Source organism: Heterodontus francisci, chromosome 5 (genome assembly GCF_036365525.1).
Source record: "Heterodontus francisci isolate sHetFra1 chromosome 5, sHetFra1.hap1, whole genome shotgun sequence".
Taxonomy (NCBI): Eukaryota; Metazoa; Chordata; class Chondrichthyes; order Heterodontiformes; family Heterodontidae; genus Heterodontus; species Heterodontus francisci.
This window is the reverse complement of record NC_090375.1, coordinates 131894065-131914773: the sequence shown is the minus strand read 5'-3', so window position 1 is coordinate 131914773 and position 20709 is coordinate 131894065. Positions and strand designations below refer to the sequence as shown.

The 20709-nt window shown below is 43.1% G+C and overlaps 1 protein-coding gene across 6 annotated transcripts in view; it reads left to right on the top strand.

Moving 5' to 3' along the window:
- Positions 1-19965, top strand: part of pag1 (phosphoprotein membrane anchor with glycosphingolipid microdomains 1) — a 271166-nt gene extending 251201 nt beyond the window's left edge. For all 6 annotated transcript variants that reach the window (XM_068032104.1, XM_068032103.1, XM_068032102.1 and 3 more), the window contains one exon: positions 13816-19965. In XM_068032104.1, the coding sequence (XP_067888205.1) occupies positions 13816-14172 (357 nt within the window). In that variant the 3' untranslated portion in view covers positions 14173-19965. The remainder of the gene's footprint in view (positions 1-13815) is intronic.
- The last annotated feature ends 744 nt before the right edge of the window (positions 19966-20709 follow it).

The window sequence follows — 20709 nt, the reverse complement described above, 5'->3', positions numbered from 1 at the left end:
GGGGAATGGGGGATCAAGCGAGATTGAGACTGGGGAATGGGGGCTCAGGCAAGATGGAGACTGGGGAATGGGGGATCAAGCGAGATTGAGACTGGGGAATGGGGACTCGGGCGAGATTGAGACTGGGGAATGGGGACTCGGGCAAGATGGAGACTAGGGAATAGCGGATCATGGGTGAGATGGAGACTGGGGAATGGGGGATCATGGACGATATTGAGACTGGGGAATAGGGGATCGGGCGAGATGGAGACTGGGGAATAGGGGATCATGGGCGAGATGGAGACTGGGAAATGGGGGATCATGGATGAGATGGAGACTGGGGAATGGGGGAGCAGGCGAGATGGAGACTGGGGAATAGGGGATCATGGGCGAGATGGAGACTGGAGAATGGGGGATCATAGGCGAGATGGAGACTGGGAAATGGGGGATCATAAACGAGATGGAGACTGGGAAATGGGGGATTATGGACGAGATGGAGACTGGGGAATAGGGGATCATGGGCGAGATGGAGACTGGGGAATGGGGGCTTAGGCAAGATGGAGACTGGGGAATGGGGGATCATGGGCGAGATGGAGACTGGGGAATGGGGGCTCGGACGCGATGGAGACTGAGGAGTGGGGGATCATGGGCGAGATGGAGACTGGGGAATGGGGGATCATGGGCGAGATGGAGACTGGGGAATGGGGATCATGGGCGAGATGGAGACTGGGGAATGGGGGATCGGGCGAGATGGAGACTGGTGGAATGGGGGATCAGGCGAGGTGGAGACTGGGGAATGGGGGATCAGGTGAGATGGAGACTGGGGAATGGGGGCTCGGGTGCGATGGAGACTGGTGGAATGGGGGATCAGGCGAGGTGGAGACTGGGGAATGGGGGCTCGGGTGAGATGGAGATTGGTGGAATGGGGGATCTGTGGAAGAGATGGAAACTGGGGAGCAGTGGCATTTTACCTATTACTACCAATTAAATATAGTAATAATTTTGGTTATATAGGGAGTCTGAGTGCTACTACTTTACTATTAATTCAACACGCAAAGTTCCTCCCACCACTGGTTTCCTTTCTTCCCTGCCCTCGGGTGACCTCCTGGTTCTCAGAACTTCTCGCACAACAGTTACTGGTGCAAAATTACAACCAAAAATTCTTTGGTGTCTTGTGGTCAGGTGTCACATGAATGGGCTTCGCGTGGTCAGTGTTAGTGTCTAATAAGTTCCGTTAATGGATGTTAAATAACCTAGTAGTTGAAGGTAATAGGGTGAACAGGTGTTGGGTATTGATTAGTTAATTATACTCAGATGTATATATAAAGAGCCAGCCAGCACTAGCTGGTTGGTGTTAGAAGTGGAGAAGTAAGCTCTGTGGCAAACAATAAACAGTCTCCACCAAAGCATCCTAGTCTCAGTGTCTTCTTCACAAACAGGCTTGTAAGTTTCTCTAACAGTCAGGTGTCACGTGAACGGGTGTCGTGTGGTCAAACCTCCAGGATCTCGAGATGTATTGAAAGCGTGGGCGTGTATATCTCTGATCTCCACATTTAACCAACCTGTTTGAGCATATATTAACCTTGCTTTCCACTGTACTGGAAGTTATACCCTGCTGAGGCCCCAATCTGACTCCAAAGTTGCACTAAAATCATTTTAGGAAAATGGTTGTCTTTCTTGTCTATTCAACAAACCATCTTCGCAAAACCTTACACACATTCAAAAATGCGAATTCTCTTTCAGGAGTTACTGAAAATGTTATCTTTCATTCACAATGCTTCTTCCATTACAGGATTTACTGTTTTTCTTGCTGGAGAATAGCATTCAGTATCTCATGAGCATACTGATGCTGGTTTTTACAAGGCCCTAAACCAAACTGAAAACCAAAAGGCAGTCTAATGTTCAAATTCACAAGAGACTGAAAAATACCATCAGTTTATTGCAAAAATCACTCCTTGGCTTCAGTAACCGACTTGAAGTGTTTTCAAACATCATTATTAGAGCACTTCTTCACAGCCCCTTTAATGGGCCCATGCTGATTCTCCTGAGATGTTGTGTATCTCTCTATAATGTGCATTTTGGCTGGCTCCCAAGTAAAACACTGTAGTGAGTTGACTACTGTGAGTTGACTGTGTTTTTCTAAATCTGTTTGCCTTGCTCACTCAAGCACTTTGCCAGTTTTATTTTCTCCTGCAAGACTTCTGATCACTCTTAGCTGGACCAAAATGATGCTTGACAACATTTTTTTCATAGGAGCTGGAGGATGGTCACATGATCATAGTTAATCACAGACAGGCAGATTTAGGTGACCATCCATGGAGTATTTAATTTTATTTGCACCTATTGTATTTTCCATGGTATTTGCTTATTGTACATATCTTTTGTACTTGATTTATCGTGACGATACTAAACGTTATTAATCCTTTTCTAACATGATAATAGTATCCTTTCTGGTCTAACCTGTAAACCTCATTGTAAACTAGCCAATTTCAGCTAAGTAGAGCTGTCATGAATGAAAATCTTAAATAAATGAAATCAAACTAACGTATTAGGCTTGGTCATGTAGTTGTTTGCAGTAGGAAGCTCCTTTTTCTGTCCTTTGGTTTTGCATATGTACTTTTTTTTGAAAAAAGTCCTGATTATTTGCACAATGCATTTCCTAGGGTGAGCATGCTGTCTGTAAAATAACATTGCAATGGCGAGTCAGTGTTGCATTAGAATTTTCTGTTGCGTTATTTATGGGGACCTTGAAGGTAGATCCCGTGCATGGAAGTACGTCATTATTAAGGAAAACTGCAAATTAGATCAGTTCATTTTTCCAGTTACTACATGCAATAAGTTTTCATCTCTAGCATTCCTGGTTGCTAGGGATCGGGATTCAGTCTCATCTCCTCCAACCCCTTCATGATTTTCTATCTGTTAGTTTTAAGCTTATGTAAATTTTCTTTTAGTTTTAGATAAAGTCAGATATTTGGTCCATTTGTACCTTAAATTCTGTAATCTATATATGACAGCCTGCAGTACAGTGATATAAGAGCTGATAAATGAAAGACTGGATCTCAATAAATAATAAAGTGGTACAACATGTTTGAATAGGAAGCTATCTTTAATATCACTGCAGAGGATGTTTGAGTTCCATGACAAGTGCTATAATGGGTCTTGACGATTGATGTTATTGGCTTTTATCAATCCTCATCTCATTCAGAGTGGATAGTAATCCTTATTTATAATTTGGTTCATGTGTTCTGTACTTCAAGCTGCAAAAATTGCAGCTTCATTTGATTTTCGGAATACGTTTAATATATATTGAGGGGACAAAGTAACTTTTTTTTCAGCGGATAATTTCTCTTTCAAGTGTCATCCTGAATTAACTAACAAATGGAGTAATCTGCTCTAATACTTCATTGTGCTGTACTATGTTCAAAGTATTATAACAAACACCAGTTTAACTGACTTGCATTAAAATATCAAGCTTCATTTCTCCTGGCCATTCACAAATGTTTTACTTACCAGCTAGATACTTCAGTAAAACATTTTCTGCAAGACTCCAGACTACCTTACAAAATAAATATTAGGTTCATAAACTAGTCATCTTTGTCTCACAGGTTAGGATAGAAAACAAAGTACAGTATGCTTCCACTAATGTGTCAATGTGAAGTAGATTTAGACAAACATATATGAGACAGTACTAGTGTACCTCGGGGGCCAGGTTCTGATCTGACATCTGAGCACACTAAAGTGAGACACTCTAAGATGCATCTGAATTTGTATTAGGTACAGTATCACACCAGCCTGGTGTGAAACTGCATTTTAACAATTCCAAACTTACTTTTCAATTCCTTCATATTATCCTGTCCACACATTTCCCAATGGAAGATCATGTACCTGTCTTTTCTGTTTTCAAATGTTGATTGAAGTGCTATTAAATTCATTTAGTATATTTTCTAATATTTTATTAAAATTGCTCTAATGATTAATATGCACATTTACAGACGAGCACGTTCATTAATAATGCCAGCTTGGCTCAGTGTTGATACTCTGGGCAGAATTTTATGGTAAGGCCCAAGGTTCCGCTGCCAGAACCAGAAGTGGAGGGTGGGCTAAAATTTGCGATTACATGGCAGCTGGCCAATTAACTGCTGGGAGGCGGAGGTGTCGGTAGTCACGTCTTCAGTGGATAGTCCTTATCACCCAGTATCCATCCTTGAAGGGACACGGGGGTTTGAAAATATCTGGCATCTGACACTGCCTTAATATGTCAACATTGTGGCTGCTTCCCAGGAACTGTGCACAGACCTGAGGAACCGTTTGCGGTGGGTGCAGACCAGTTGTATGTTGAGCGAGTGAAAGCCCTTCCTTCCTGTTGATGAAGGCTGCTGCCTGGTCTGTCGGAGACCTGGTTGCATATGTGCAGTTGATGCAACTGGGGAATCCTGCGATGGCCCCGATCCCAATGGCCCTCTCAGCTTGGTTTTCCGGATTGGTACAAAAGTGCATACACTGGCAGGCCCTCCTGCAGATGGCGTTGGTGACCATCTTTGATGCAGCAATGAGCTGCAGACTGGGAGATCCCACACATAACTCTGAAAGACCCCTGGAACGATCCTGAGGTATAGAAATTCAGCGCCACAATGACCTTCAGCCACCATGTCCCATAGGGCTCAGCTCATCCTTCATCATGACACACAGCTCTGTGGCCCCTCCCTGGAGAGGAGCAGTCTTTGACACTGCTGCTCCAACATTTGCAGGAAGCTGAGCCTCTGGTGGTAGACCCTCCCTGCTGGGTAACCTTCAACGCACAACAGGCTGATTGTGTGCTCCTCTGCACCGCCCTTCTCTGTACCCCCTCCAAGGTAGAAGCTGTAAATGGCCTCGAGTTGCTGCTGGCCCACTGCCTGTGGCTGCAGCTCTTTCTCTCTTTGCTCTTCCTCACTGGAGGTCTAGAAGGCTGAGTGAATGAGGCTCAGGACAGATAGTTGCACTCAGTTTTCAGGGCGCCTCACCCTCGCCCCCACTCTGAACATACAAGTGCCCCTTCTGAGATGGCACTCAAGCAGTATGCCCCTGTTGTGCTGGCAGCTTTGTCCCTATACCCTATTGTCAATGCTGCTGCTTGCGCTGTTCCATCCTCTCTGCCAAGCCACGCTACTGTTCACAATGGCTGGCATCTGGAGCCAGCACTGACCTCCGCTGATCCGGCGTCTCTTTATTCTTGACAAGGCTTTGAAGCCCTGTTGTTCCCATGCACGTGTTGTAAAACTTGAAATCCCTGGTAAAATAGGAGTTAATTGCCTGATAAACAGGCTTAGTTACCTTCCCCCTGCGTTTCAGCATGAGGTTCTCTCGGCATGCAGGCTGCCCTTCGGAATATTTGATTGCGACGTCAAGATGTCAGGCTTCTCTCCTGACGCCTTTTGTCGCGCTATTACAACCCTTCCCACCTCCTATGAGCCAAACCCCACAGTAAGACTTGACTGCATAATTTAGGCTGACACTTCACTGCCGTACTGCGAGGGTTCTGCATTATCAGAGGTGCTGTCTTTCAGATGAGATATTAAACCCAAACCTTATCTGCTTGCTCAGGTGGATGTAAAAGATCCCATGGCACTATTTGAAGAATAGGTGAATTCTCTTGGTGTTCTGGCCAACATTTATCCCTTAATTAACACCACCAAAAAAAACTGAATTATCCAGTCAAATATCTCATCACAGTTTGCGAGACCTTATGAAGAAATTATTGTTTGCTCACAAAACAGCTTTGGGACATCCTGAAGTCATGAAAGATGCTGTATAAATGCAAGTTCTTTCTTTAATTACTATTGAAGCAATTTATCAGAAAGCTTGAAAGAATTAAATTGTTTTGATTACAAGCCAAAATTATTTGCAAACTTTTCTATAGCATTCCTCCAAATGTCATCCAGCCCAGAATTTACTGTTTCTGTGCAACAGGGGAAAATGTGGTTTAGAGCTGAGTAGAAGATTGAGTGTCAAGTATTTTTCTTAAATGCATAGCAGGTCCATTTTTGATAACTGACAGATGTTAAAATTATTTCTATCAATTCCATAGTAAGTCAGACGTTTGCATCAGATGCACTGCAGAGTATCATTGGTGGTTGTTGAGTTTGCAAACTGTTCAATCTGTTCTCTGGAAACAAGAAGATGTGCTACTGTTTTGTTTTTAAATATATAGTTACTTCCTGTCTATTTTCCGTACCTCCTTACAGTAAAGGTTTTGATTTTAGATATTTTTATTTAAAAGGTTGCACAACATTGAATAAATAGTGTCTATTTTCAGCCTACCACTGTTGATCTGAACCTTTGCAAGGTTTGGAAAATTCTAATACGACAGCTGAACGATCCTCAATTTAGAAAGAACAAAACGTATGACATTTTTAAAGAAATGTGCATCAGCAATATTGCTTCTGCAAATCAGTATTATCATCTTGGTTACAGAAGATCTCTTATTTCCCCAACCACTGTCATTTCATACAATACATTTTTATATCTCCATCTTTGCCCATTGTTGACTGGCTTAATGTTAAACATCTTAAAAATACTTAATCATCTAGGACTTGTCACTTCTAAAGAAAGAAGGTGCATCGGAATTAAAACTTTGCAGATTATCAAAACGGCCGGTAGCGCTCTTCTTGAAAAGTTAGAGCATCCAGTAAGGAATATTTTTTTCCAAAGTGTTTTTGGATAATTGTTAGCTTTTTACCTTTATATTTCTTTTAAAGTTAATCACAAGGGTAATTCAATGATATTTGAATTAGCTGTTTGACCCAAACTATTATCACATGACCTCAACTAATTGTTTCAACTACGACCCTGTAGACTGGCTGGGAAGCAAATAAAAAAAATAATCCTCCTCATAACTGCGCACTCCTTAGGAGCATAAGAAAGAACATATAAATATTAGGAACAGGAGTAGGCCATTCAACCCTTCCAGCAGAGTTCTAGGAGGCTTGTTGGACTGGAGGAGGTTACATAGATAGGAAGGGGCAAAGCCAAGAGGGACTTGAACACGAGGATGGCAATCTTAAATTGGAGGCATTGGGGGATCGAGAACCAGCAGAAGTCAGCCAGCACAGGGGTCATGAATGAGCACGACTCGGTTCAGGTTAGGATATGGAAATGGTGGTGAAGGCCGAAGATGATGATTTCAATCTTCCCAATGTTTAACTGGAGGAAATTGCAGCTCACCCAGGACTGGATGTCATAAGCAGGCTGACAACAGACGCGGTGGAGGGGACAAGAGAGGTGGTGCGGAGGGTAGAGCTGGGTGTTGTCAGCGTACATGTAGATCCTGATGCTATGTCTTTGGATGGTGTTTCCAAGGGACAGCATGTAGATGAGGAAGAGGAGGAGGCTAAAGATGGATCCTGGGGAGACTCCTAAAATAGCAGTGCAGGAGCGGCAAGCGATGCCATTGCTAGGGATACCCTGACTGTGATTAGATAGGTAAAGCAAGAAACAAGCGAGAGCAGTGCCACACAGCTGGACAGTGGAAGAGTGACATTGGAGGAGGATGGTATAGTTGGGCCATGTAAAAGGCTGCAGACAGTTCAAGATGGATAACTAAATATTAGTTTTAATTGGCTGATGGCTGCAATAAAATTAGCATTATGGTAAATTGGTAGCTGGAAACTTGAGTAAGAGCTAAGTCAATAAAACACCTGGGCCAGAAGGAAGTCTTTTAAAGGTTTTTAAAGAAATCAATAATGTGCTAGCAGCATTACGAGCATAAATAGTTAGGAATTTTCTAGAAAAAGGGTAATATACGTTGAGTTGGGAAAGGAAAATGTAGTGAGCTAGATTTGGCTGGAGTGGGGCATCATGTTAGTTAGCTAATCTTATGTGTGCATGTTTAGGTTTTAAAATTTGGTGGAAATGCAAGCTGATGGTACAGTGAGGGAAATGAGGCATCTGAGACTTTTATGAACAATGGGACAAACACTGTATCTCCTTAACCAGTGAGATTTCAGAATTGAGAAACAAACAGAGGAAGGACTGAGAAAGAAGTGTAAATTAGAATTGGTGAATTCAATTTCAAATCAGATACAAAAAGAGAAATAAAAAGAGGGAAATGAGGATTGGGTTGAGGAGGAGGAAAAAGACAAAGGAAAAGTAGGAATAAAAAATTCAAATTTGGCATTTTTAAAATTTCCTAAAACAAGGGGCGGCACAGTGGCGCAGTGGTTAGCACCGCAGCCTCATAGCTCCAGCAACCCAGGTTCAATTCTGGGTACTGCCTGTGTGGAGTTTGCAAGTTCTCCCTGTATCTGCGTGGGTTTCCTCCGGATGCTCCGGTTTCCTCCCACAGCCAAAAGACTTGCAGGTTGATAGGTAAATTGGCCATTATAAATTGCCCCTAGTATAGGTAGATGGTAGGGGAATATAGGGACAGGTGAGGATGTGGTAGGAATATGGGATTAGTGTAGGATTAGTATAAATGGGTGGTTAATGGTCGGCATGGACCCAGTGGGCCGAAGGGCCTGTTTCAGTGCTGTATCTCTAAATCTAAAATCTAAAAATTCACAACCTGAAGGAATGAGACTCCACACTTAAAATTATTTATTTTCTGGGCTACAGAGGTTTATCGGTGGTCATTAACAGTTATTACATTGTTAAAATGATATTTGCACTGTTAATTGCAAGGCTTAACTTTCTGTGGTATATTTAATGGGTAATTGCTGTGCAAATACAGCAGCTTCATGAAACTCACAGGGAAGTTAAGCGTGAGATTCAATTTTCGCAAAGCCACAAATTAGTCTGTAACTTTAGGTGATTCATAATTCATAGGGTATTGCTTCCTTGCTACAAGATGCTGGACAACCTGTGCATTAATATCAGTGTTTTATTCACGCATAGTTATTTGCTCAGCAAAATCTGGCCCAATATTTAAAAAAGAGAATTGGGGGGAACCCAGGTAATAAAATTCTGGTATTAATTATCCAGAACAAAGTAGTAGAACGCTTAAAAATATAAATTAGTTATAAAGCGTCAGTTTGGATTTACAAATGGGAAGCCATGTTAGAGAAATTCAATAGAATTTTTAATAAAGTGACAAAGATGTGGACAAGGGCAAGAACACATGTAATATGCTTACATTACTGTAAAGATTTTCGTAAGATTCCTGTGGCAAAAATGAAGCAAGTTTAATTTTAGTTTTGTAGAGATTACTTTAATTCAGTCACAATAAATAAGTGGCTAAAAAAAAAAGATAACATTGATGCAGGTGTTGCAAGGACAGTTCCATTTAGTTTACAATGTGAACAGAAACAGCTGTGAATTGTTTAATTATGTGTATGATGAATAGATCCTTTTCAATTTAGCTGACATTTATCTAAACCTACAAAACAATGGCAAATATTTGGGGGTATTTAATGAGCTTAAGCTATTCAAAACAATGCGTCAAGTCAGTTTATAACTTTGGAAGAGACGGTTTTAAACCAGTTGGGAAGAATGTAAGAAAAGAATAACGGTATAAAAGTCAATAATAAAACATGTAGTTTAGAATAGATGTCGCGAAGTGTATTTTTTTTTCTAATATATGCTGTACTATTTATACTGTTATTTATCTGTTCATTTTTTTTGTTCATTTGGGGGATGTGGGCATCGCTGGCTAGGTCAGCATTTATTACCCATCCCTAATTGCCCTTGAGAAGGTGGTGGTGAGCTGCCTTCTTGAACCGCTGCAGTCCATGTGAGGTAGGTACACCCACAGTGCTGTTAGGAAGGGAATTCCAAGATTTTGACCCAGTTACAGTGAAGGAACAGCAATATAGTTCCAAGTCAGAATGGTGTGTGGCTTGGAGGGGAACTTGCAGATCATGGTGTTTCCATGCATCTGCTGCCCTTGTCCTTCTAGGCGGTAGACGTTGCGGGTTTGGATGATGCTGTGGAAGGAGCCTTGGTGAGTTGCTGCAGTGCATCTAGTAGATGGTACACACTGCTGCCACTGAGAGTTAGTGGTGCAGGGAGTGAATGTTGAAGATGGTGAATGGGGTGCCAATCAAGCGGGCTGCTTTGTCCTGGATGGTGTCGAGCTTTTTGCGTGTTGTTGGAGCTGCACCCATCCAGGCACTTAGCACTTCTGGCTGAAGATGGATGCAAATGTTTCAGCCTTGTCTTTTGCACTGATGTACTGGGCTCCCCCATCAGTGAGGATGGGGATGTTTGTGGAGCCGCCTCCTCCTGTCAATTGTTTAATTGTCCACCACCATTCATTACTGGATCTGGCAGGACTGCAGAGCTTAGATCTGATCTGTTGATTGTGGGATCACTTAGCCCTGTCTGTTGCATTCTGTTTTCTGCTGTTTGGCATACATGTAGTACTGTGTTGTAGCTTCACCAGGCTGACACCTCATTTTGAGGTATGCCTGGTGCTGTTTCTGACATGCCCTCCTATACTCCTCATTGAACCAGGGTTGGTCCCCCGGCTTGATGGTAATGGTAGAGTGGAGGATGTGCCAGGCCATGAGATTACAGATTGTGGTTGAATACAATTCTGTTGCTGCTGATGGCCCACAGTGCCTCATGGATGCCCAGTTTTGAGTTGCTATATCTGTTCGAAATCTATCCCATTTAGCATGGTGGTAGTGCCACCCAACACAATGGTAGGTATCCTCAGTGTGAAGACGGAACTTCATCTCCACAAAGACTGTGCAGTGCTCACTCCTACCAATACTGTCATGGACAGATGCATCTGTGACTGTTAGATTGGTATGGATGAAGTCAAGTAGGTTTTCCCTCTAACAGTCTAACAGCTATCTTCTGTTAATTGAATTTGGTTTTAACTTCTAAATGAACTCCTGGTGCTGTGAAAGGCTACCATAAGCTAGTTTTACCACTAGCTGCTATTTAGAACTCTGGCTCTCTGTCCGCTGAGTTGCTGTGATTGTTTTAGCACATTCCGTGGTGCTCGTTAAAAGAGCTTTGAATTACTCTTTGAACTGTGGGTCTATAGTTCCTTACCTTTACCAAACTACCTTTCTCCACATTAGCTGCTATTTCTGGTTGTCATTTTAGGATAGAGTTAGCTCTGCATGTTTTGATATAGCCTGACAAGAATGTCAAAGAAAAATTGCATGCGTAGTAATAAGGTGTTCATATTAAATACAGCATATTCAATGAGAAATTTCTTAAAACCCATAAGTGACTCTTTCCCCGGCGGTGGAATCCCCTGCATTCAGAAGGAAAATCCTGCCCAAAATGTCAGTTTAAGGTAACTTTTTAAAGTGAGTAAAGGGCATCACTCCTGCAGCCTCAACCCTATTTTGCAAACTTTGCTTGTTCCACATGAACACTGTACTCAACCATATGTAACCTTATTATGCAGAGTCAGTCATGGCTCAGTTGGTAGCACTCTTACCTCTGAGTCACAGGATTCTGGGTTCAAGTCCTTGAGCTTGAGGATAAAAATCAAGGCTGACAGTTAAGTGCAGTACTGAGGAGGACGGCACTGTCGGAGGTGCCATCTTTTGGTTAAACCAAAGCCCCATCTGCCAACTCAGGTGGATGTAAAAGATCCCATGGCACTATTTCAAAGAAGAGCAGGGGAGCTATCCCTGGTGTCCTGACCAATATTTATCTCACAATCAATATTACAAAAGAAAATTATCTGGTCATTATCACATTGCTGATTGTGGGAGTTTGCTGTGTACAAATTGGTTGTTGTATTTCCGACTTAACAGTGACTACACCTCAAAAGCACTTCATTGGCTGTAAAGCACTTTGAAACACCCATTGGTCATGAAAAGCACTACATAAGTGCAAATTTTTATGTACTGTATTCCAAAATATATTCTGAACTGAATCTATCCGATTTACATTGGTATGTATCAACAAATTCTAATTCCAGTGTTCCCCTAAGGAACCTGTTCCATAGATTTATCAGTTGCTCACTGAAATGTTTTCAATACTACCAATTTCTAATTTCGGTGAAGAAAGTAGATTTTTCTTGTAAAATGCTGATAGTTGGCATGCATGCAAGTGCTCGTCTAATTATCTCTCTTTTTCAGAATTGATTCCTATTCCAATAACTGCATGCTCAGTCCTTGTGTTTTGTAAGCACCCAGTTTGGCTGTACATTGAAATCACTCACTGTCGCATGATCCACACGACACTAAGGCAACCCTATAAAACAGGGTTGTCAAACATACGTCCCAGGGGCCAAGATCCGGCCCGCCAAAGGTTTCTATCTGGGCCACAGATATAAACTGTATCTGGGGCCGTTCCTCATCCTCACCAGGGCTCCGTGACTGGAGATGAGAAATTTCTCACTGGCTTCTTTTGCAGACCGGCTTTTTAAAAAAAAAAAAATTGCCGTCAGTTTCACAGCTGACAGTTGCTGACATCAGGAACAGCGCTTTCTCAACTTCGGACATATTCGGGGTTTTTTATAAAAGCCCACCGGTAAACACGGAATCTGTCAGAAGTTGGGAAACGGCTGGAACCTCATGTCAGGAACTGTCAGCTGTGAAACTAACAGCGATTTTTTTTTTTAAACTGACCAACCATCTGCTAAGTGTTCCCGTTCTCTGCAACTATCAGAGAGAGAGAGGAGGATGACAGGGACCGAGAGAGAAAGAGGGGGACTGTGAGAAGGAGCGAGGGAGGGGGAGCGGGTGAGAAAGAGGGGGAGCGGGTGAGAAAGAGGGGGAGCAGGAGGGGGAGCGGGAGAGAAAGAGGGGGAGCGGGAGAGAAAGAGGGGGAGCGGGAGAGAAAGAGGGGGAGCAGGAGAGGGAGCGGGAGAGAAAGAGGGAGAGAGAGAGAGCGAGCGAAAAGAGGGAAAGGGGATGTGGGGACAGAGAGAGAGAGTGGGGCAGAGTAGGAGGGGGACAGAGAGAGAGTGGGGCAGAGTAGGAGGGGGACAGAGAGAGAGAGTGGGGCAGAGTAGGAGGGGGGCAGAGACGGGGAAAGAGAGTGATCAAGATAAGTCCTGTCAGATGGACATCTATCGGCACAACATATGTGTGGGCAATCATTGACTCCTTGTGCAAGCAGTAAAATGTCAGATTTCTCTCTAAATCAGTGGCTAACATAGTGAAGAGAAAGTAAGTCATTAGTCTTCTCATTTAAAGCTTCTTCCCAAAAATGTACATTTGTTGCTGTTTTGATTAATAGTGAGATAAATTTTAGTGCCTGTATCTTTCCGAAATTGTCTCACCGGCCCCTGTGTGAGGCAAAAATTGTAATGTGGTCCCCTGCGTGAAAAGGTTGGACAGCCCTGATATCGAGCAACATTGTGTTGCAGTAGGAAGCTGGGGATTTACTGAAAAATCATCCATCAGTGAGTCATGTCTGTATCTGTTTTTGTATAGATTGCTGAGTTGATTTGTTCTTATATTGTCAAATAATGTGATGCCTGAATGCTTTAAACGCTCTCTAGCCAATTTCTTTCCAGCTTTTATTTCGTGAAATTAATCTTTAGATAGTACAATGGATAGTACCTTTATCCTCTTGATTATCAGATAAGCTAAGATTTTACGAATTTTACAATGCAATGGTACCAATCAAATGGAAGAACACTATGGATTATTTTGGAGTTTGATAAAATGTACCTACACCCCAAGGACTGCAGTGGTTCAAGAAGGCAACTCACTACCTTCTCAAAGGAAATTAGGGATGGGCAATAAATGCTGGCCTAGCCTGCAACGCCCACATCCCATGAACGAATATTAAAAAAATATATTTGGTCAGTCAGTATCAGAGTGGAAAGTGGTATTTTTGAAATCTTAATGCATTGGACCCAAAATCTATAAAAGAAAATCTCATGGTGTGCCTTGTTTTGTCCATCTGGAATTCTAATGCTGGATAATGGTTTCCTCCTAGATTGCAGCTATGTACTCCACTGTGAATAAACCAGCAAAGCAATGGTATGGAGCAGAAGCAGAGCAAGAAGGTGGGTATGCCAGCATTGATGAGGTGACTCCTCAAAGACGTCCATCTACAACCAGTCATCTATATGCATCTGTAGCTGACTATGAAAGAGAACCCAGAGCTGCAGGTCAGAATATATCTGTAGATGCTGCAGGAGAGGACATTGATCCAGGATATGAACCCATCAGAGCTCTGAAAGAGGAACCTCCAGAACAGGAGACTGAATCTAATGGAAACCAATCCCCGTGCATGGGAGAGAACCATTATGAAAGCATCCATGAATTGCAACAGAAACAAAACAATGAATAACCCTAATGTTTAACTGTGGGGATCATTTAGCACACTTGAGACACAAATTCGAGACTTTTAAAATAATTTCCTGGCCATTTCTTATACTAGGTACCTTGTAAATAGAATGTAAGAAGGAAATATTTCCTGTCTACATCTAATCCTGCTCCTGTACATTAATGAAAAAGGCTTTAATTCTGGTTGAATTGGGCTTTTGGGGAGGGGAAGAATAATTCCTGGGTGTATGAATAGGAGGAGTTCCTTGGTGACTTTTTTTTCCTGTGGGCCTGTTTTTATGCACAAAGTAACAGATTAAATTGCTGAAATAAATAGCTGCAATTAGTGCAGCTGTATCCTTTACAGAATGCAGTCGAGTGAACTCAGCATTTATATTTGCTATAATTTTATTTGGGGAACAGAAAAATGGTGCATATTTTCATAAATTAAACAGCTCTAAGTGCACAGTAAAACAAAGCATTTCTCTTTTGGTGGAGGTGCATTGTTAATTAGTAAATGGTTCAAAAGTCATTAGAAAATGAATATTCGTGTCAATAACCATCTCAGTTGTAACTTTTCCCTTTTTTACTTATGCTCCAACTAAATTAGAATTAGGTTTAATCATTCAGCAGGGCTCAACCACAGTGACTCTGTCTTGTTGAGAGATTTTCCTGTTTTAGGCCTGAAAACCATTTAGTATCCACATTACTGAAGCAATATATGAACCAGCCCTCAGATATCTCCTATTGGTACCAGTATCTTGCTGTTACTCTAACAGGAAAACCGTCAGGAAGGATTTTGCTCCCTTCCATTGAGTGTAAACTTTGTTTCTACTTTGCAAAAGATGATCATAAGAATGTGTAAAGTGCTGGAAAGTGGACCTCTAGACAAGATGCCTTCACTCAGTCCATCCATGCACCAGCAATGAACCTTCTGAACTGCACTTGCAGCCCAAATAATAGAAAAGCACAAACTCTCCATGTTACGTTTATTCAACACAGAATAATTGTAATGGCTGGGAAGTAAACAAAATTCTCTTTCTATGTCCCTGTAGTCTTCCTCTAGTTCTGTACCATAAGCTTGTCTGCTTACTAATTTCAGCTTTGCTGAAGAGCTACTAGGTAAACTGTTGGCTCACTTATCTGAAGAAAAATTGCTGTTTGGATGTTGATGTAATGGAAATATTTAATAAGCTCCGTCATCCTATATATCAGTTTCAAGGTACACCACCTCCAAAAATTGTTCACCACTGCCTCCTACAGATGTTAGAGATGCTGCTGTATCAGTTAATGTAATCTCCTTGGAGCAACGTGGTTAGCACTACAACTCTTTCAGGCCTACGTATATAATCAGGTATGATCTATTGACTTAGGGCGGGCAGTTAGAAAGAAGCATAGATCTGTTTCAACCATTTTCAAGTCAAATCTGGCACAATTACTCCAGATTCATTCTTCAACTAAATAATTTGTTAAGTAAGAGTTTTGAGTTGCTGGACATAGGCAGATGCTAAACATCTTCAGCTTCCAAGTTAAGGCCTTATAATTATAGATTAGGCCCTTCATTTCACTATGAAAATGTGCTTTGCATCTTGAACCACATTAGTGTGTAGTTTGCTGTACCTGTTAGATGCTAGATCACAATTAACCTCCATTGTTCTGATGTAATTCCTGCCCCTTTACATAAGTGAACCAAAAAGTCCAAGGTATTTTTTCTGCAGAGCATAAGACAAGAGGGTGCAATTACAGGCTGTGCATCTGAAAAAGTTCCCATAATTTGAATAATACCTTTACTGCCAAGTTTTTGGCTTTTTTTACTGTAACCAATAAAAACAAAGTTTGTAGAATAATTAATTGCAAAGAGAATACTTTGGGGCACGCCCTTGCAATGACCCTATTCCTTAATATTTATCTGAAAACTGGACACTTATCTAATAATAAAAAATGTAAGCAAAAATACTTTTCTCCAGCTTTAAAAAAAAATCACTGACTAGCCAGTGATGTGTTTCCTTTTAGGAAAACAACCTTCATCACACTTCCATAACCAAACATCAAAATATGCTACTGGAACTGTGGTAATATCATCTTTGGAAAACAACTCGCCAGGTTCAAATAATGTAAATAGATGTCTCACTGTTTCATTTGATTACCTTTGCAATTGGGAACAACTTTGCAGAATCTTTGCTCAGGAGATTAGATTAGCCAACAAGGATTGAATGTTGTAATCTAAGGTCAGACAGAGATAAAAGACCACATTGGAAAACAATACTGGGATTTCTGGGATCATGTAAATAACGTACTGGGGTAGGTTAATGGAATTAAGTTAATAGTTTGATGCTTGATTGTCTTTGGACTTTAAAGTGAATATTTATAGTGCATTATCTGTGGAAATTTCACAAGTTAGATAGTCGCCAATAAATTAGATTATATATGGTCTGTTGAAAGAATGTGTTAATGTCCTTTTCTCATTTTGTTCTTTGTTCTAACATAATCTAAAAAATTCTAATTCTGACAGTGTATAAAGTAGAATTTATGAAATATATAAAATATCAGCATAGCCTTTCATTACTTGGATTTGAAAAAATTACATAAAACAGTTAATTTTTATTATAAAAATTTATGGGATTGGCAATGGAATAGTGGTCTACATTCCCTCAGCAATTAAATAAGTTGGGAAGAGTTGAGAACAGTGCAGGTTGTCTTGAAGTAAAACTTGATGTGCCAAAGGAACTTTCATTGTTCCATGTTTTATTTACTCAAATATGACAGGAAACCTCCCCCAGTCTCCCACTCACTGCTCCCAATCTCTGCATGCAGTTAACTAAAAGTAGTGAGTAGTAAAGGGCGTTAAGAGCCAAGGATAAATGGAAAAATGTCATATTTCAGCATCTCACATTAAATCTTGTGAGCATTGCAGCTCCAAATAAAAACAGCCATTGCATGACAATTTTTTAATATCTTTTTTTAATTACAAGTGTATTTTTAAGATGAATTCTAAAGAATAAAGGCATCATAGAGCCTTATGCAGAAGTATTTCTTTGTCAAACAGAATATTGTATGAAGATATTCCAAGTAAAATCAGTAACTTTGTTATAAATGAGGACCTAGACAATCTAAAGTGGCTCAAAACAAATTCCTAGGATTAGGTGGTAATTATCCCCGAGTGCTGAGAGATTAGGGAGAAGATTCGAGATACTGGTAATGATGATTATAAGAGAATCACTGTAAACAGGGAATGGGGATGGTAGCTAGCAGTAGATTAGGGAAAAAAGCTAATGGAGAGTCCACATTCAAAAAGGATGACAAATCTGAGACAAGCAACTGCAGACCCATTATACTCACTTTCATTCATGTGAAATAATAGAAGAAGAATAAACATATGTGTACAATCAGGTTAACAATAGTCAACATGAATTCAGAAGGGGAAGATCCTAGCTAACCAATCTGTTTGACTTTGAGGAAGTGATAACCCACATGGATTGCAGTTAGTTCTATGGCATGGTGTGCCTTGACTTCTGAAAAGGCTTGTGAAGTTCCATATGAAAGGCTTAAACTCAAAGTTGTGGGGATTTAGGGTAAACCCTGAGAATGGATATGAAATACTTATGGGTAGGAAATAATGAGTGCTCATTTAAAGGAGTTACGTCAGAGAGGATAGGAAATATTAGATTCATAAACTCAGTGCAAAGTTGTCAAATTTACAGGAATCGAGAGAGGCAACTCAAATTACAGAATGAGCATGAATAATGGCGGATGAAATTTAATGCAGATAAGTGTGAAGGGCTTCAGATCGGTAGAGAAAATATTAAGCAGGCAAACTCCATGAATGGTGTTGGAATAACTGAGCATGAAGCTGAAAGAGACCTAGGAGACTTTTGTAGATTTGACAATAAGCATGTCCAACCAATGCAGAGCAGCAAATAGCAATTGTTAACTACATTAGCAAAACAGTAGAATACAAATCAGAGGAAATAATGATTAAACATTATGGTGCTTTGGTCAAGGTATAGAAAAAAAGTTAATCCTGAATATTAGTACAGAAATGGAACAATTCTAATGTAATACTTCCAATGCCAGTAACAGTCCAACAGTGGTGCCTTTGCCACTGGTTTGCTATGAATTCAAATACCCAAAGGCTTCTTTAATGTCAGTCACCAAGTGGTATTCTAAGCGCTTTTTGTGGTAGTAGTAACACAAATGCATCTAGTCATAAGAGTGTAAATAGGAGCAGGAGTAGACCATACAGCCCTCAAACCAGCTCTGCCATTCAATGCAATCATGCCTCAGCTCCACTTTTCTGCCAGCTCCTCTTATCCCTTGATTTCCTGAGAGATCAAAACTCTATCTATCCCAGCCTTGAATATATTCAATATTGGAGCATCTACAAGCCTCTCGGGTAGAGAATTCCAAAGATTTACAACCCTTTGAGTGAAGAAATTTCTCCTCATTACAGTTCTAAGTGATCGACCCCTTGTGCTGAGACTGTGCCTTGTTCTAGAATCCCCAGCCGGGAAAGGAACACAAGAATATAGGATTAGGCCATTCAGCCCATCGAGCCTGCTCTGCCATTCAATACGATCATGACTGATCATCCACTTCTATGCCTTTTTCCCACACTATCCCCAAATCCCTTTATGTCATTGACATTTAGAAATCTGTCAATCTCTACTTTAAACATACTCAATGACTGAGCTTCCACAGCCCTCTGGGGTAGAGAATTCCAAAGATTCACAACCCTCTGAGTAAAGAAATGTTCCTCATCTCTGACCTAAGTGGCTTCCCCCTTTATTTTGAAATTGTGTCCCCTGGTTCTAGACTCCCCAACCAGGAGAAACATCTTAGCTGCATCTACCTTGTCTATCCCTTTAAGTATTTTGTAGATTTCAATGAGATCACCTTTCATTCTCTGAAACTCTAAAGAATACAGGCCCAGTTTCCTCAAACTCTCTTCATAGGACAGTCCCGCCATCCTGGGAACAGGTCTGGTGAACCTCCGTTGCACTCCCTCTATGGCAATAATATCCTCCCTAAGTTAAGGGGACCAAAACTGTACACAGTACACCAGGTGTGGTCTAACTTCTGTGTCTACCCTGTGAAACCCCTTCAGAATCTTGACGTTTCAAAGAGATGACATCTCATTCTTCTAAACTCCAGAGCAGGGTCGCCAATCTTTACCTGAGTGAGAGCTACTTCTGGTAAAGGAAAAGAACATGTTTGCTGACAATGCCACCACTAGGTGCACTACTCACACATGCACAAATGACTGAAACGTCCGCGATGTCTCAGGCAGCTGCCAGTAATAAAGATGGTGCTGCTCCATTTGGCACAAAAGGCCCTTTCCCTTTTAGCAGCTTCTCTTGGCCCCTACCCACCACCAACCGCCACCACCCCCCCGCCACGCCCGCTTGGTGCTCACTCACTCTGCTTGGCACTGGCTACTCCCCACTGAAACACGTTCTTACCTTTCGCTCCCCCGCTCAATGCTCCCTCGCTGCTGGGCCCCCTACTTGCCGCTCCCTTGGCGTGCACCGCTGGGCCTCCCACTCGGTGCTCCCTCGCCGCTCACTCGATCCCCCTGCATTCGCCACTGGGTTCCCCACTCCCTGCTCCCTCACCACTGACTTGCCGCTCCGCCCCCTGCTCGCCACTCCCTCACTGCTCTCTCGCTGCTGGGCCCCTCACTTGCTGCTCAGCTCCCCGTCTCGCCGCTCCCTCTCCGCTCAGCCCCCGTCTCGCCGCTCCCTCTCGGCTCCCTCTCCGCTCAGCCCCCGTCTCGCCGCTCCCTCTCCGCTCAGCCCCCGTCTCGCCGCTCCCTCTCCGCTCAGCCCCCGTCTCGCCGCTCCCTCTCCGCTCAGCCCCCGTCTCGCCGCTCCCTCTCCGCTCAGCCCCCGTCTCGCCGCTCCCTCTCCGCTCAGCCCCCGTCTCGCCGCTCCCTCTCCGCTCAGCCCCCGTCTCGCCGCTCCCTCTCCGCTCAGCCCCCGTCTCGCCGCTCCCTCTCCGCTCAGCCCCCGTCTCGCCGCTCCCTCTCCGCTCAGCCCCCGTCTCGCCGCTCCCTCTCCGCTCAGCCCCCGTCTCGCCGCTCCCTCTCCGCTCAGCCCCCGTCTCGCCGCTCCCTCTCCGCTCAGCCCCCGTCTCGCCGCTCCCTCTCCGCTCAGCCCCCGTCTCGCCGCTCCCTCTCCGCTCAGCCCCCGTCTCGCCGCTCCCTCTCCGCTCAGCCCCCGTCTCGCCGCTCCCTCTCCGCTCAGCCCCCGTCTCGCCGCTCCCTCTCCGCTCAGCCCCCGTCTCGCCGCTCCCTCTCCGCTCAGCCCCCGTCTCGCCGCTCCCTCTCCGCTCAGCCCCCGTCTCGCCGCTCCCTCTCCGCTCAGCCCCCGTCTCGCCGCTCCCTCTCCGCTCAGCCCCCGTCTCGCCGCTCCCTCTCCGCTCAGCCCCCGTCTCGCCGCTCCCTCTCCGCTCAGCCCCCGTCTCGCCGCTCCCTCTCCGCTCAGCCCCCGTCTCGCCGCTCCCTCTCCGCTCAGCCCCCGTCTCGCCGCTCCCTCTCCGCTCAGCCCCCGTCTCGCCGCTCCCT